This window comes from Hibiscus syriacus, unplaced genomic scaffold (genome assembly GCF_006381635.1).
Source record: "Hibiscus syriacus cultivar Baekdansim isolate YM2019G1 unplaced genomic scaffold, ASM638163v2 tig00111105_pilon, whole genome shotgun sequence".
NCBI classification, from domain to species: Eukaryota; Viridiplantae; Streptophyta; class Magnoliopsida; order Malvales; family Malvaceae; genus Hibiscus; species Hibiscus syriacus.
The window spans coordinates 1,076,856-1,088,973 of NW_024062987.1; the positions used below are offsets into that span (position 1 = coordinate 1,076,856).

At 33.9% G+C, this 12,118-nt stretch overlaps 1 protein-coding gene across 1 annotated transcript; it reads left to right on the plus strand.

The window, feature by feature from the left end:
• Nucleotides 1–9,236: 9,236 nt before the first annotated feature.
• LOC120153965 (transcription factor RHD6-like) lies at nucleotides 9,237–10,339 on the plus strand. The gene is made up of 3 exons (XM_039165822.1): nucleotides 9,237–9,697; nucleotides 9,788–9,955; nucleotides 10,052–10,339. The coding sequence occupies exons 1-3, from the start codon at nucleotides 9,245–9,247 to the stop codon at nucleotides 10,238–10,240; spliced, it is 810 nt and encodes a 269-aa protein (XP_039021753.1). The 5' UTR covers nucleotides 9,237–9,244; the 3' UTR covers nucleotides 10,241–10,339.
• The last annotated feature ends 1,779 nt before the right edge of the window (nucleotides 10,340–12,118 follow it).

Consider the following 12,118-nt stretch of genomic DNA (forward strand, 5'->3'; position numbering starts at 1 on the left):
CTGATCGTCTAAGTCTCCCCCATAATCACTATCAGAATAACCAACCAGCTTCAAATTTTCTGATCGCGTGTAGAATAAGCCATGATCTGTTGTACCTTTGACATATCTAAGGATTCTTTTTGCTGCAATCCAATGATCTTGTTTCGGATTCTCCATGAATCTGCTTACCAATCCCACAACGTATGTTATGTCTGGTCGTGTGATAGTCAGATATCTTATACTTCCAACGATGCTTTTAAACAACGTCAGATTCACTTGCTCTCTTGTTGAATTCAAACTTAATTTGACTCCTGGTTCTGCTGGAGTGGCTACCGGCTTGCAATCTTCCATTCTGAATTTTCTTAAAATTTCTTCTGCATACTTATTTTGTGATATAAATATTTCTTCTTGCATTTGCTTCACTTCAACTCCAAGGAAGTATGACATTTCTCCAATATTTGTCATTTCAAATTCTTTAGTCATAGCTTTCTTAAAATCATTGAACATACATGGATTATTTCCTGTGAAAATCATGTCATCCACATATAAGCACACAATCATGATATCACCGTCTTCATTTTTCTTTGTGTATAAGACATGCTCGTATGGACTCTTCATGAACCCGTTTCTCTGGAAATATTCATCAATTCTCGTGTTCCATGCTCTCGGGGCTTGCTTCAGACCATATAGAGCTTTCTTCAATCGATAAACTTTATCTTCATGTCCCTTTTTAATGTATCCAGATGACTGCTCAATATAAACTTCTTCTTCTAGGTAGTCATTTAGAAACGTTGACTTCACATCCATTTGATAAATTTTCCATCCTTTTTGTGCTGCGACTGTTGTGAGAAGTCTGATGGTCTCGATCCTTGCTACTGGAGCAAATACTTTATCATAGTCTATTCCTTGTCTTTGCTTATAGCCTTTGACAACTAGCCTCACTTTGTGCTTCTCGACCTTTCCTTCTTTATTGGTCTTTGTCTTGTAAACCCATTTTACTCCAATTGGGTTATGGCCTTCTGGTTGTCTTGTTAGCTCCCATGTATCATTTCTTTCTATTGATGCAATTTCTTCATCTATTGCATTCCTCCATTTGTCATCTTCAACCGCTTCTTCGTATGTTATTGGATCACTGTTCACAAGTAAGCAGAAAAGTGAAACATTATTTAGTTCATAATCGTTGTACCTTTCTGGCATTCTTCTCTCTCTTGTGGATCTTTGAACTTCTATGGGAGGTGCTTCAGGATCTTTTATTATGTTACTGGCATCGTTGCTGCTGCTTGACGACGATGGTACATTTTGTTGAGGACCTTGATCATCAGCTTGTTCATCTTGATTGATAAGATCATCATCTTTAAAAAATAGTCCTTCAACTTTCTTTTTCTCTTTGCTCCACCTCCAATAGTCAACTTCATTGAACTCGACATCTCTTGAAATTTTTATCTTCTTTGTAAGAGGATTATATAATCTGTAAGGTTTTCTCCTTTCATCATAGCCAATGAAAATACATTTTTCTCCTCTGTCATCAAGCTTCTTTATGGTCTGTTCAGGAACGTGGGCATATGCGATGCATCCAAAAATCTTGATGTGTCCAACTCCTGGTTTCTGTCCATTCCATGCTTCGTTTGGCGTCATATACTTCACGCTTTTTGTTGGACATCTGTTCAATAGGTAAACTGCACATCGAACTGCTTCAGCCCAGAAATTTCTCGGTAGTTGCTTGCCTTTTATCATGCTTCTTGCCATGTCCAGGATTGTGCGGTTCTTTCTTTCTGCAACTCCATTTTGTTGTGGCGTGTATCTGGCTGTCAGTTGATGGATGATGCCATGCTCTTTGCAGAATTCTTCAAATAACTTTGATGTATATTCGCCTCCTCTATCTGATCTGAGTATCTTCAAATATTGACCGCTTTGTTTTTCCGCCATTGCTTTGAATTCTTTCAATTTTTCCAGCGCTTCTGACTTTTCTTTCAAGATGTAAATCCAACATTTCCTACTAAAATCATCAATAAAAGTTAGGTAGTACCTGTTACCGCCAAGCGATGGTATGTCAAAAGGACCGGCTATATCTGTGTGTACTATCTCCAGTGGTCTTCGGGCACGCCAGGATCTACCAACTTCAAAGCTTTGTTTATGTTGCTTTCCTTTGATGCAAGCCTCGCATAATTGATTTGGAGGGTTGATCTCTGGTAGTCCTTTCACCATGCTTGTTTTTTATAACAACTTCAAACCAAAAAATCCAAGATGTCCATATCTTAGATGCCATAGCCATGAATCATCTTTGATCGCGGTCTTCATGCACTTGACTTCTCCCGACTCGATATCAATTGTAAAGAGACGATTTTGAGTCATATCAGCTTGGGCTATCAGTTCTCCTTCTTTATTTTTTATGGAAAGCGAGCGGTTCTTCATCTGCACTTCATATCCTTTTTTCAGGACTTGACCAAGACTGATGATATTACTTTTCAAAGCAGGTACATAATAAACATATGAAATATATTTCTTTTCTTCATTTCTCTGAGTAATCATGACTTCGCCTTTTCCTTTTATTTCTGCGTGCGAGTCATCTCCGAATGTTACTCGCCCATGGACTGTTTCATCTAATTTCACAAACAGTTCCCTTTGACCACACATATGGTTGCTGGCACAATTATCAAGATACCAAATATTTTTCTTGAATTCCTCATTTCCTTTATAAGTGAGGAATACGTGAGATTTTTCAATTTTCTCTTCTTCAGCTGTTGCTACGTTATTTCTTTCTTCTTGTTTAGGAGTAGATTTACACTCATAACTATAATGACCATACTTATTGCAATTATAACATTGTACCTGGAATTTACTTCCTTGTTGATATATGCCCCTATCTCGGTCTCTGAATCCTCGTCCACGGCCTGATGTTGGATTGCTTTCACTTATTTGAACAGTTCTATATGATCGGCCACCACGTCCACGAGTTCCTCGTCATCCTCTGTATCTTCCACGATAACCACCACGATTTCCTCAACCTCATGTGTAGCTGCTGCTAGTTTCCCATTCGTTGACATTCATCTTGCTTTGTAGAGCTTGCTCTAAATTTTCTGAATCTTCATTTTGTTTTATTTTTTGCTCATGGGCTTGAAGTGAACACACAAGCTCATCAATCGAAATTTGGGATAAATCTTTTGATTCTTTGATTGCCACAACCACGTAATCAAATTTTCTTATTAATGACCGCAAAATTTTTTTCCATCATTCTAACATCGTCGAGTGATTCACCATTTTTTTCATTTCATTTACGACCACTTTCACACGGCTAATATAATCATCGATGTTTTCTGTATTTTTCATTTTTAACATCTCAAACTCAGCTCAGAGAGTTTGTAAGCGTACCTTTTTTGCTTTTTCGGCACCTTGTAGAGATTTTTGCAGAATCTCCCACGCTTGTTTTGCGGTCTTTGCATCAGAAATTTTTTCAAAGGTAAATTTGTCTACTCCTTGAAAAATAAAGAACAACGCTCTTTTATCTTTTTTCCAGGATTCCTTCAATATATTCTTTTCTTCATTGGCTAGGGATGCTTCTGCTGCTGTATTTTCAGGCTCGGTGTAACCATCCTCGATGATATCCCAACAATCTTGGGAACCTAGTAACGCCTTCATTTGAATGCTCCAATTTCCGTACGTCTTTGTCAATCTCGGAATTTGTGGTTGAATCATGTTGGCCATCTTCTCCACCACGTTAAACTCAAACCAAGCTCTGATACCACTTGTTGGAAGCGTAGATGGACTCACGATAATTTATAACTCGAACTTTTATTTATACGAAACAAAATATTTTACAACGACACTCTCAATATTACAATACTGCAATACTAGCTGCGGCTAGTTTACAAACACAACCTCACTATTTTAAGCTTTGCTAAGCTCTCTTAATTCTCTATATTTTTCTCTCGTATGTTTTTCTTTTTCTCACTACTCACACCACACTTTGCTACAAATTACACACATATATATAGGAGTAATAAACTGACTTAACTTGCTTCTATATTATTCTAGCCGGCGTGATTGAATTCCTCAAAGATTTCAAGACTTTTCTAGACATTGATTTTTTAATTGCAACTTTGGATTTTCTTGCCTACATGCACATGTGATTGTTTTGTTTGTTGTCACCTTTCAATTCTTCAAAATATCTTTGCCATTTTTTATTACTCAATAATTGAGTTTGATATCCAACACATCCCTCCTCTTGATATCTTCAGGAAATATAATTACCACTTCCAAAGCTTGCACCAACGTTTCCATGCTTCCAAATCGCTTCACAGTGACACAATAGTTGATTTATTGTAGAGTCCAGCCCGAATATACCGCGCTTCGACAGCTCAGTAAGGGATGGAATGCTCTGAAGAATAGCCTTACAAGCGAAAGGTTTCACTTTCGGTGGAGCTAAGTTTTCCCACACCAATTTTCACACGTTGTCCTCAATCTCCCCTTCACAAGACGCCAACAAAATGAAATTCTTTGCCGAATAATGATCAACCGGCGACCCCAACCAATGTACTCTATCTACACAGTCGACACTACTTTGGCCTCTGTTTAGGACATTTAGAATTTCGTTCCAATGACTAACTTCCGAATCCGAAAGATGTCTTCTGATCTCAATATTCAATTCCCATCTTCCATTTCTCCTTTGGCCAAAATCTTTAACTTTTCCAGTTTTGCGAATAGCCACTCCATAAATTCTGGGAAACGCAACTCTCAGGGAAGGGACTTCTCTCCAGTGATCTTCCCAAAAATTCTATTTTACTCCCATCATCAAGCACACAAAAACAGTTAGACATGAAGGAAACATCTTCACTTGACAAAGGAGACGTGATGTTTCTCCAAAACCATAACGACTTCCGCCTCTCGTCGTTGCTAGAAAATAGCGCCTCTTGATCGAGACCGTACTTTGCAACAATCACCTTCTTCTAAAGATTGTGGGAAACGAATCCCAGCTGCATCTAATGTTCGCTGCACATTCTTTCACACAATTGATGTCAATATTAACTCCATATAAGGTTTAATCCTCATAAACATATATACTAAATCTAAAGTACTGTAAATTTAAATAATAAATATCCAAAAATTCTATTTATAAATACTTTAAATGTAAATTAAATAGTAATTTTAACATACAAAATTATAGAAAACAGATCGAATATCAAAATAAGAATCTTAAATGCATTTGAGTAGTCTGAGCCTAGCATGTTTCATTACAATGTTGTCTCAAGCTCTTCTTTAACAATGTGAAAATTTTCTGTATTTTATATGCCATGCCAAATGAGAGGTGCAATAGTGTAGAATGCTCAATTTTGCATATGTTTAATGAAGTGTTTACCTTTTATTTGAGAATAGAATATTTTATTTTTTTTAAGAATTTAATTTAATTTTTTTATTGTATGTGATTATTTGAAACATAATATGAATACGATAAAAATAATACTATTAGGAGATATAACATGTTTAATATCTTGACCTATCCAACAATTTATGTTGTCTTTAATTGACTGGGTCTCTTGGTTACATTTTATCCTTCCACAAGTTCCATTTCCATAATTACCTAACATCTAAATATGTCTTCCATATTTTACCTTAATTTGAGTAAAAACGGTTGGATGTTACCAACAATTTTACAGGTAATCTGTTCATAATGCAAGATTCCCTGTTTTCTTTAACAACACATCGACTTTAACTTTTACATGTTAAAAATTCGCCATTTAGAAAACCAATGGATGATGAAGAGAAGACCAGCTTCGATCACATCTTCTAGAAGTTCGACACAAATGGGGACTGCAGAATATCGGCATCGGAGCTTGGAGATGCGTTGCAGACGCTCGGGTGCGTCACGGGGGAAGGAGTTAGGCCGACAATGTCTGAGATCGATACCGACGGAGACCGCTAGATTTCATATGAGGAGTACATCGATTTCACAACTGCCAACCGTGGGATAATGAAAGATCTCGCTAAAATATTTTAATTCCTTATTTTATTTGATTGATAGAAGTTGTTGGTAGTTAAATTGTAAACCGTGTTTTAATTACTTTGGATGTATGGTATTTTCTTTTTGCTTGGGATTTGAATTATATTGTATTTATTGTGATTATGAAGGTAATTAAACATTAATTTTTAAATTCAGCCAAATAATGTGCGTTGTCGACATGAAATTGTGTTTAATGCCAACGAAAAATAGCTTCCATTCGGTCTGCTGGAGAGTGCATCTTTCTAACCGTCAAGTATTAGAACATGGTGGAACCAAATAAGGGCATGTTTGTTTCTTTGTAATTGATTTTCTTAAAAATGTTTTCCCCATTTTTCAGTGTTTGATTGACGGAAAACAGATGATCAATGTAATTTATTTTCTTGGTCCGAATTTCTTTTGTATTTTTTAGAAAATGACTTATCGTCTGATTTTCCGTAAATCATTTTACCAACTTTTCATTTCAAACTATAAACACTCAAAATATTATTATTATTTTATTAACAAATCATTATTATTTTATATATGTAATATTAATATATTATTTTAATATAATTTTAATAAAAATATTAATTATTAAATTATATTTATAGATAATTTTAATAATCTAATATTATATTTTACTGTTATAATTATATTATTATAATATATGATATTACACTTTTATTTTAATAATATATAATAAATTATTAATAATTTTAATATTATTTAATAATTTTATTAAAAAATATTATTGAATTGTTTAATATTTTAGATATTATTCACATTTTAATAAATAATTAATATACTTTATAATAATCGTAATATTTTTTATTTATAAAATTCTAGATATAATATTTTAATTATAGTATTGACATAAATGATATTAAATAAATTATTCTAATATTTTAAGAATAATATTATTATTTTGTTAATAAATAATATTACTCATTGTATTTGATGTTTATAATAAAAAAATTTAATAAATTTATCAACCAATAGAAAATGAATTACACAATATCATCCAAACACTGTAAAATGATTTTCAGAAAATAATTTTCAAAAAACGTAATTCATTTTACGAAATTCATTTTCTAAAACATGTTTTCCATGAAACAAACTACCCTAAAATTAATTCACCTTTCATGCAATTATTATGAGTTCTGCAAAATTGATACTTATACACCAAATATCATTAATATCACGCAATAAAGTATTTGCAAATTTTAACTATTTTTCTTTAGAATTAACTCGGATAATTTAGAATTAAATCTTTGAAGTCACTAAATTTTACCTATGCATGCCTAACTACTGTTACTATTCGACATAGTTGCTTTACTTGACCTACTGGACAGTAATTTTTTATGGGGTGATTTTAATGAGTTACCTACCGAATCGTATTTTTTTTATGGGGTGATTTTAACAAGTTTATGTTCTGTGATAAACAATTTATTTATTTTTTTGATTTAAATGAATAGTTTTTATCAATTGTTTTCTAGTCGGTGTCGATATCTAATTCTTTTTACGATGTATTAGAAATGATGAACGATCATTGAACTCTATACCTAAGCAGAGGTGGTGTCCAAAATTAGAGCCATTCCCCTGCAGTTGTTTCTGAAGTATGGATTGAGTAGGTTCATGAAAGGGGTTCGAAATCCTAATCTTAACGTTTACTCCATTATTGATTAATGTATTGTATGAGACAATTATATGGCATTGATGTAAATTGCTTCCATGATTTACTTAATTAATCTTTTAGCTGATTCTTGTGGGTGATATTCAAAGGACGGTTTGAAATTCATGGTATAAGTACAGCAAACAATTCTCCTAAAAACATGGAGTTGCTCCGCCCCCCCCCCCCACCCCATCCCCCAAGGGCCAGCTTTGCGTTTCTGCATCTTCACTAGACCATCCAACAAAACACGTGGAGGATGATTTTCATTGGGTTCCCAAAAGATTTAACTCATTAATAACCGATACAGTTAGATTATCCTTCTTGCATCTCATGAACTGCAATAAATGCACCATATGTTTCTGTTGTATTCTAATAGTTAAAAGCTCCCCTTAATTACCGTTAGCCTTTTAATTTTCTTTCCCTATCCTTTTTAAACAACATAGTAGCCTAATAGGCAAGATTGCAAATTTATTTGATACTCGTAGTGGCCTAAATAAATCAAATTTAAATTAATAAAGCTATGTTCGATTATTTATTTATTTTTAAAAATGTTTATGCTTAATTTATTTAGCTTGGCGCTAATTTATGTGTTCGGAAAAGGGGTAAAATTATTCAACTAATACTTAATCTCTTTAAATTTTATAGTTTAAATTTCAAAGTTTATTTTGTGTTCAAATTAGTCTCTATCTTCAGTAATATTTAAAATGTAAAAAAAAGGAGAACCAAGTAAACTGACTTATTTCCTATATAAAAAAAAGTAAACTGACTTATAAACAAGTCTATAAATAAGCTTATGAGCAAGCTTGTTCGTGAACCTAAATGAATTGAACACACTTTTGTTCATGTTCATTCGTTTATTAAATGAACATAAAAATTTTATTCATACTTGTAAATATAGTTTAATAAGCGAGCGTCATATGAACAGTTCATCGAACGCTATATTCATTTATACAGCTAGATACACGAACCCGATCAATGCCAAATAATCAATGAAAGTGGCAACTGCTAGGAATTGCCAATGGTTCCTTCCATGATTGACTTACGAGGCAGCATGAACCATGAAAAGAGTAGAAAACTCACATGCACAAGTAGAAGGGAAAGAACGTGGGAAGCAGCGTCAAACTTTTCTTCATACAATGTGTGAAGTAAACTGCATAACAAAATATGGGAATCTGAGAGTCGTGGGGATGGAGAAAAATCTGCCGACCGTTATGCTGCTTTCACCATTCTTTTTTTCTTCTCTCTCATTGTTTTCCTTTTAATCTTCTTCGATCAACCCTCCGCCAGCTAACAATCACTATGCAATCATTAATATATATACAATTGCTAGTTCATTACATCTATGCAATAGCACCAATATTTAATATGCAGTTTTCTTGTTCCGATAAGGAAAACAAATAAACAAAGTATTTTCAATCTCATCTTTAGTTGTAATTTAATATTTAATCTGTAGTTACAATCTCTACACATATATATAGGGCTTGTAGGGAAGTTGTCTTTCATGTTCAACCCCAATGGCGCTTGCAAAGGACCCTATCTGCTCACTTCAATCCTCTGAGCCTTACAAATTTGATGGAGTTGACTTGGAAAAGCCAGGTGGGACTGTCAAGAATTTTCCGATGAATAGTTCTTCGTCGTTTTCGTCTCCGGGCAGTGTCGATTTCGACAGTTTCATGTTCCAGCCTCCCGGGGAAGTTCATTCTTTGATAAACTTCAAAGGTTCAGTGTGTGATGGCTTCGTTAATGGGACTAATTATGGATCTCTGCTTAGCTTTGAGCAAAATGAGAAGGCTCTGCAAAGTACATACTCAAAAGCCAGTGGTCATAAAGAAGATTACTCGATGTGGGAGGGCGGTTTGAATCAGAATTACGAATGGAGTCCGATGAATACGAAGACCGGTGTCAACCCTCGCTCGGTGGAAGACTTTGGCTGCTTTGAAACTGCTAGCAATTTTAGTTCCATAACGAAAGAAAACAATGGAGATTGGTTGTACTCTGAGGTAGCAGTCGTTGCAGATAGCTTCACGGAGTTACGATCACCCAATGCAGCCGGCGTCAAGCGTCCGAATACGGTACCGTCCTTTTCCGTTCAATCCTAGTAAATAAAAGTCAATTCATATAACATAGCCACTGATTTTACTGCTGATTTAACTGTTGTATAGGGAGACAGCAATCAAGCTTTGAAGAAACAATGCAGCAACGAAGCTAAGAAGGCGAAAACTAAGTCCGGTCCATCAAAGGACCCCCAAAGTATTGCAGCTAGGAATCGACGCGAGAGGATCAGTGAGCGGTTGAAGATACTACAAGAACTGGTACCTAATGGCTCCAAGGTAAGCAATTATTCATTACTACTGAAACTGATATATGCAATTTGCATTTTCGGTAAAAAGCTGGGAATTATATGCATCTTAATGTTGATTTGACAGGTTGATCTGGTAACCATGCTGGAGAAAGCAATTAGCTACGTGAAATTTCTTCAGTTGCAAGTGAAGGTGTTGGCAACAGATGAATTTTGGCCGGTTCAAGGTGGGAAAGCTCCTGATACTTCCCAAGTTAGGGAAGCCATTGATGCTATACTCTCATCTCAGAAAGACAGAAATTCAAGCTCTATGTAATGGGTTGAATGTTGAAGACACTTAAATTTTAGAATAATGTTAGTATAATTCAAGGACAACACCCAAGCATTAAAAAGGATTTTGTTTGGGTGTTGATGGTGATTTTATCATTAAAAAAATAACAAAAAGAAAAGGAGAATCTGAGTAGATAGCATAGTATTCCCTTTCTATGGAAGATATTGTAATAGATATTTCTTTTCTTTAACTAATTTCAACAAAGGTTCCCAACTTAATCTTAGTTTCATTTCTTTATCTATCTACTTTTGTTTTTATTACCTTTACACATCAGCCATATTAACTCCTAGATATAAATAAATCTGACAATTTGAGTACCTGATTTTCTGTCCTTATTACAACAGGGAGGACCTCCATGGTGTCCGGGGTATCCGGGGCTACCCCTCATTTAAGGGCGGACCTCCATAGTGCTTGGGGTATCCCAAGTAATCCCTCCACAAGTGCCACCTTAATACAAGTGCCACCCTAATATAAGTGCCACCCCTGGGGCTCTTGCAACCTTGAATTTTTGTCCTAGATCCACCTCTGATTACAACTTGCAAGTATATATATTATATATGGACATCACAAGTTATTACATTGATGTCAATAGTAAATGTATTTTTAAAACGAAATTAATGTTGTAATTTATTAAATTTAATTTAATTAATATTATTTTTGGTGCAACATACATGAAGATGTATGATTGATTAACAATCAAGTATGGTGATCCAAAAAACACCACATACACATGATATTATATTGTAATTTAATTTCCGTATATGATGATATTATAGTATGCGAGACAAACATGAAATATATAAATAACAAATAGTTCAAATACTTGTAATTTATTAGGAAAATTCTACAACGCTCGACGAGTATCGATGAACACAACTAAAATGAACACCATTAATTTAATTTATAAAATTTAAAATTCTAAAGGGCTCAACGTATAATTATAAATTAGTTAAAAAATTTAAAGGTAAATTATTTAAAATAAAGGGTAAACTATAACAGTGATCACCTAACTATTGTCCATTTTCATTTTGACCATTTTTTTTTGAAATTTTGTCAATCGTCACTCAACTATTTAAATGCATTCAATTAAGCCACTTGTCATTAATATTTAACGGAGAAGCTGATGTGACAGTTTAAATATTTGGTAAAATTACACAGTTGGTCACTTTTACTTATATATTCTATCAATTTGGTCATAATTTTAATAAATTAAAATAAACTTAAAGCTAGTAATAACAACAAACAAATTACAAGCCAATTTGACTATGAAAAACGTGACCTTTTCACCCACCATTCAATTCAACCCAATGCCAACAACCAGCTCCTATTGATTTCAATGAACAAAAAACTAATTGTATATTTGAATTTCAAAAGTTTCCTGAGGTAGCATTTGAGAATTCGGATTTCAAATTTTGGATTACAAATTTAAAAATAATGCAAATTGTTTGATAAAAATAATGCAATTATAATATTCAAGATTATTTCTCAAGTTCATGGATTTGTTAGATAACTATTAAGTATAGAATTTGAAACTCTTATACTATTTATGAGTTTGACAATATGTATATATCTTTGAGTCTCAACTAATTCATTCATAATTTATGCATACCAAGTACCCCAAACATAACATAATATGAAAACAGAAAATCAACGAGCTCAAAGAAAGCAAAGGGAAAAAGAACGGAAAAAACGCTTACCTTGCTCGAATTGATCTCATGCTAGTTGGTTCATATACTGTATATGAATGCGTACTATACTCAAAATTCGAGTCCGGTCCACCTGAGCAATAAACACAAATATTCCCTACAATTGCAATCAGGGTTTTAAATCACGGTCCGAAAACGTGATAGCGCCCGTAAAATA

What these genes read in the sequence shown, in the direction of transcription:
- LOC120153965 (XM_039165822.1), top strand. Translation starts at nt 9,245, where the DNA reads ATGAATAGTTCTTCGTCGTTTTCGTCTCCGGGCAGTGTCGATTTCGAC. An exon ending in GCGTCAAGCGTCCGAATACG is followed by an intron (nt 9,698 to 9,787) that starts GTACCGTCCTTT and finishes ACTGTTGTATAG; the next exon opens with GGAGACAGCAATCAAGCTTT. An exon ending in TGGTACCTAATGGCTCCAAG is followed by an intron (nt 9,956 to 10,051) that starts GTAAGCAATTAT and finishes TTGATTTGACAG; the next exon opens with GTTGATCTGGTAACCATGCT.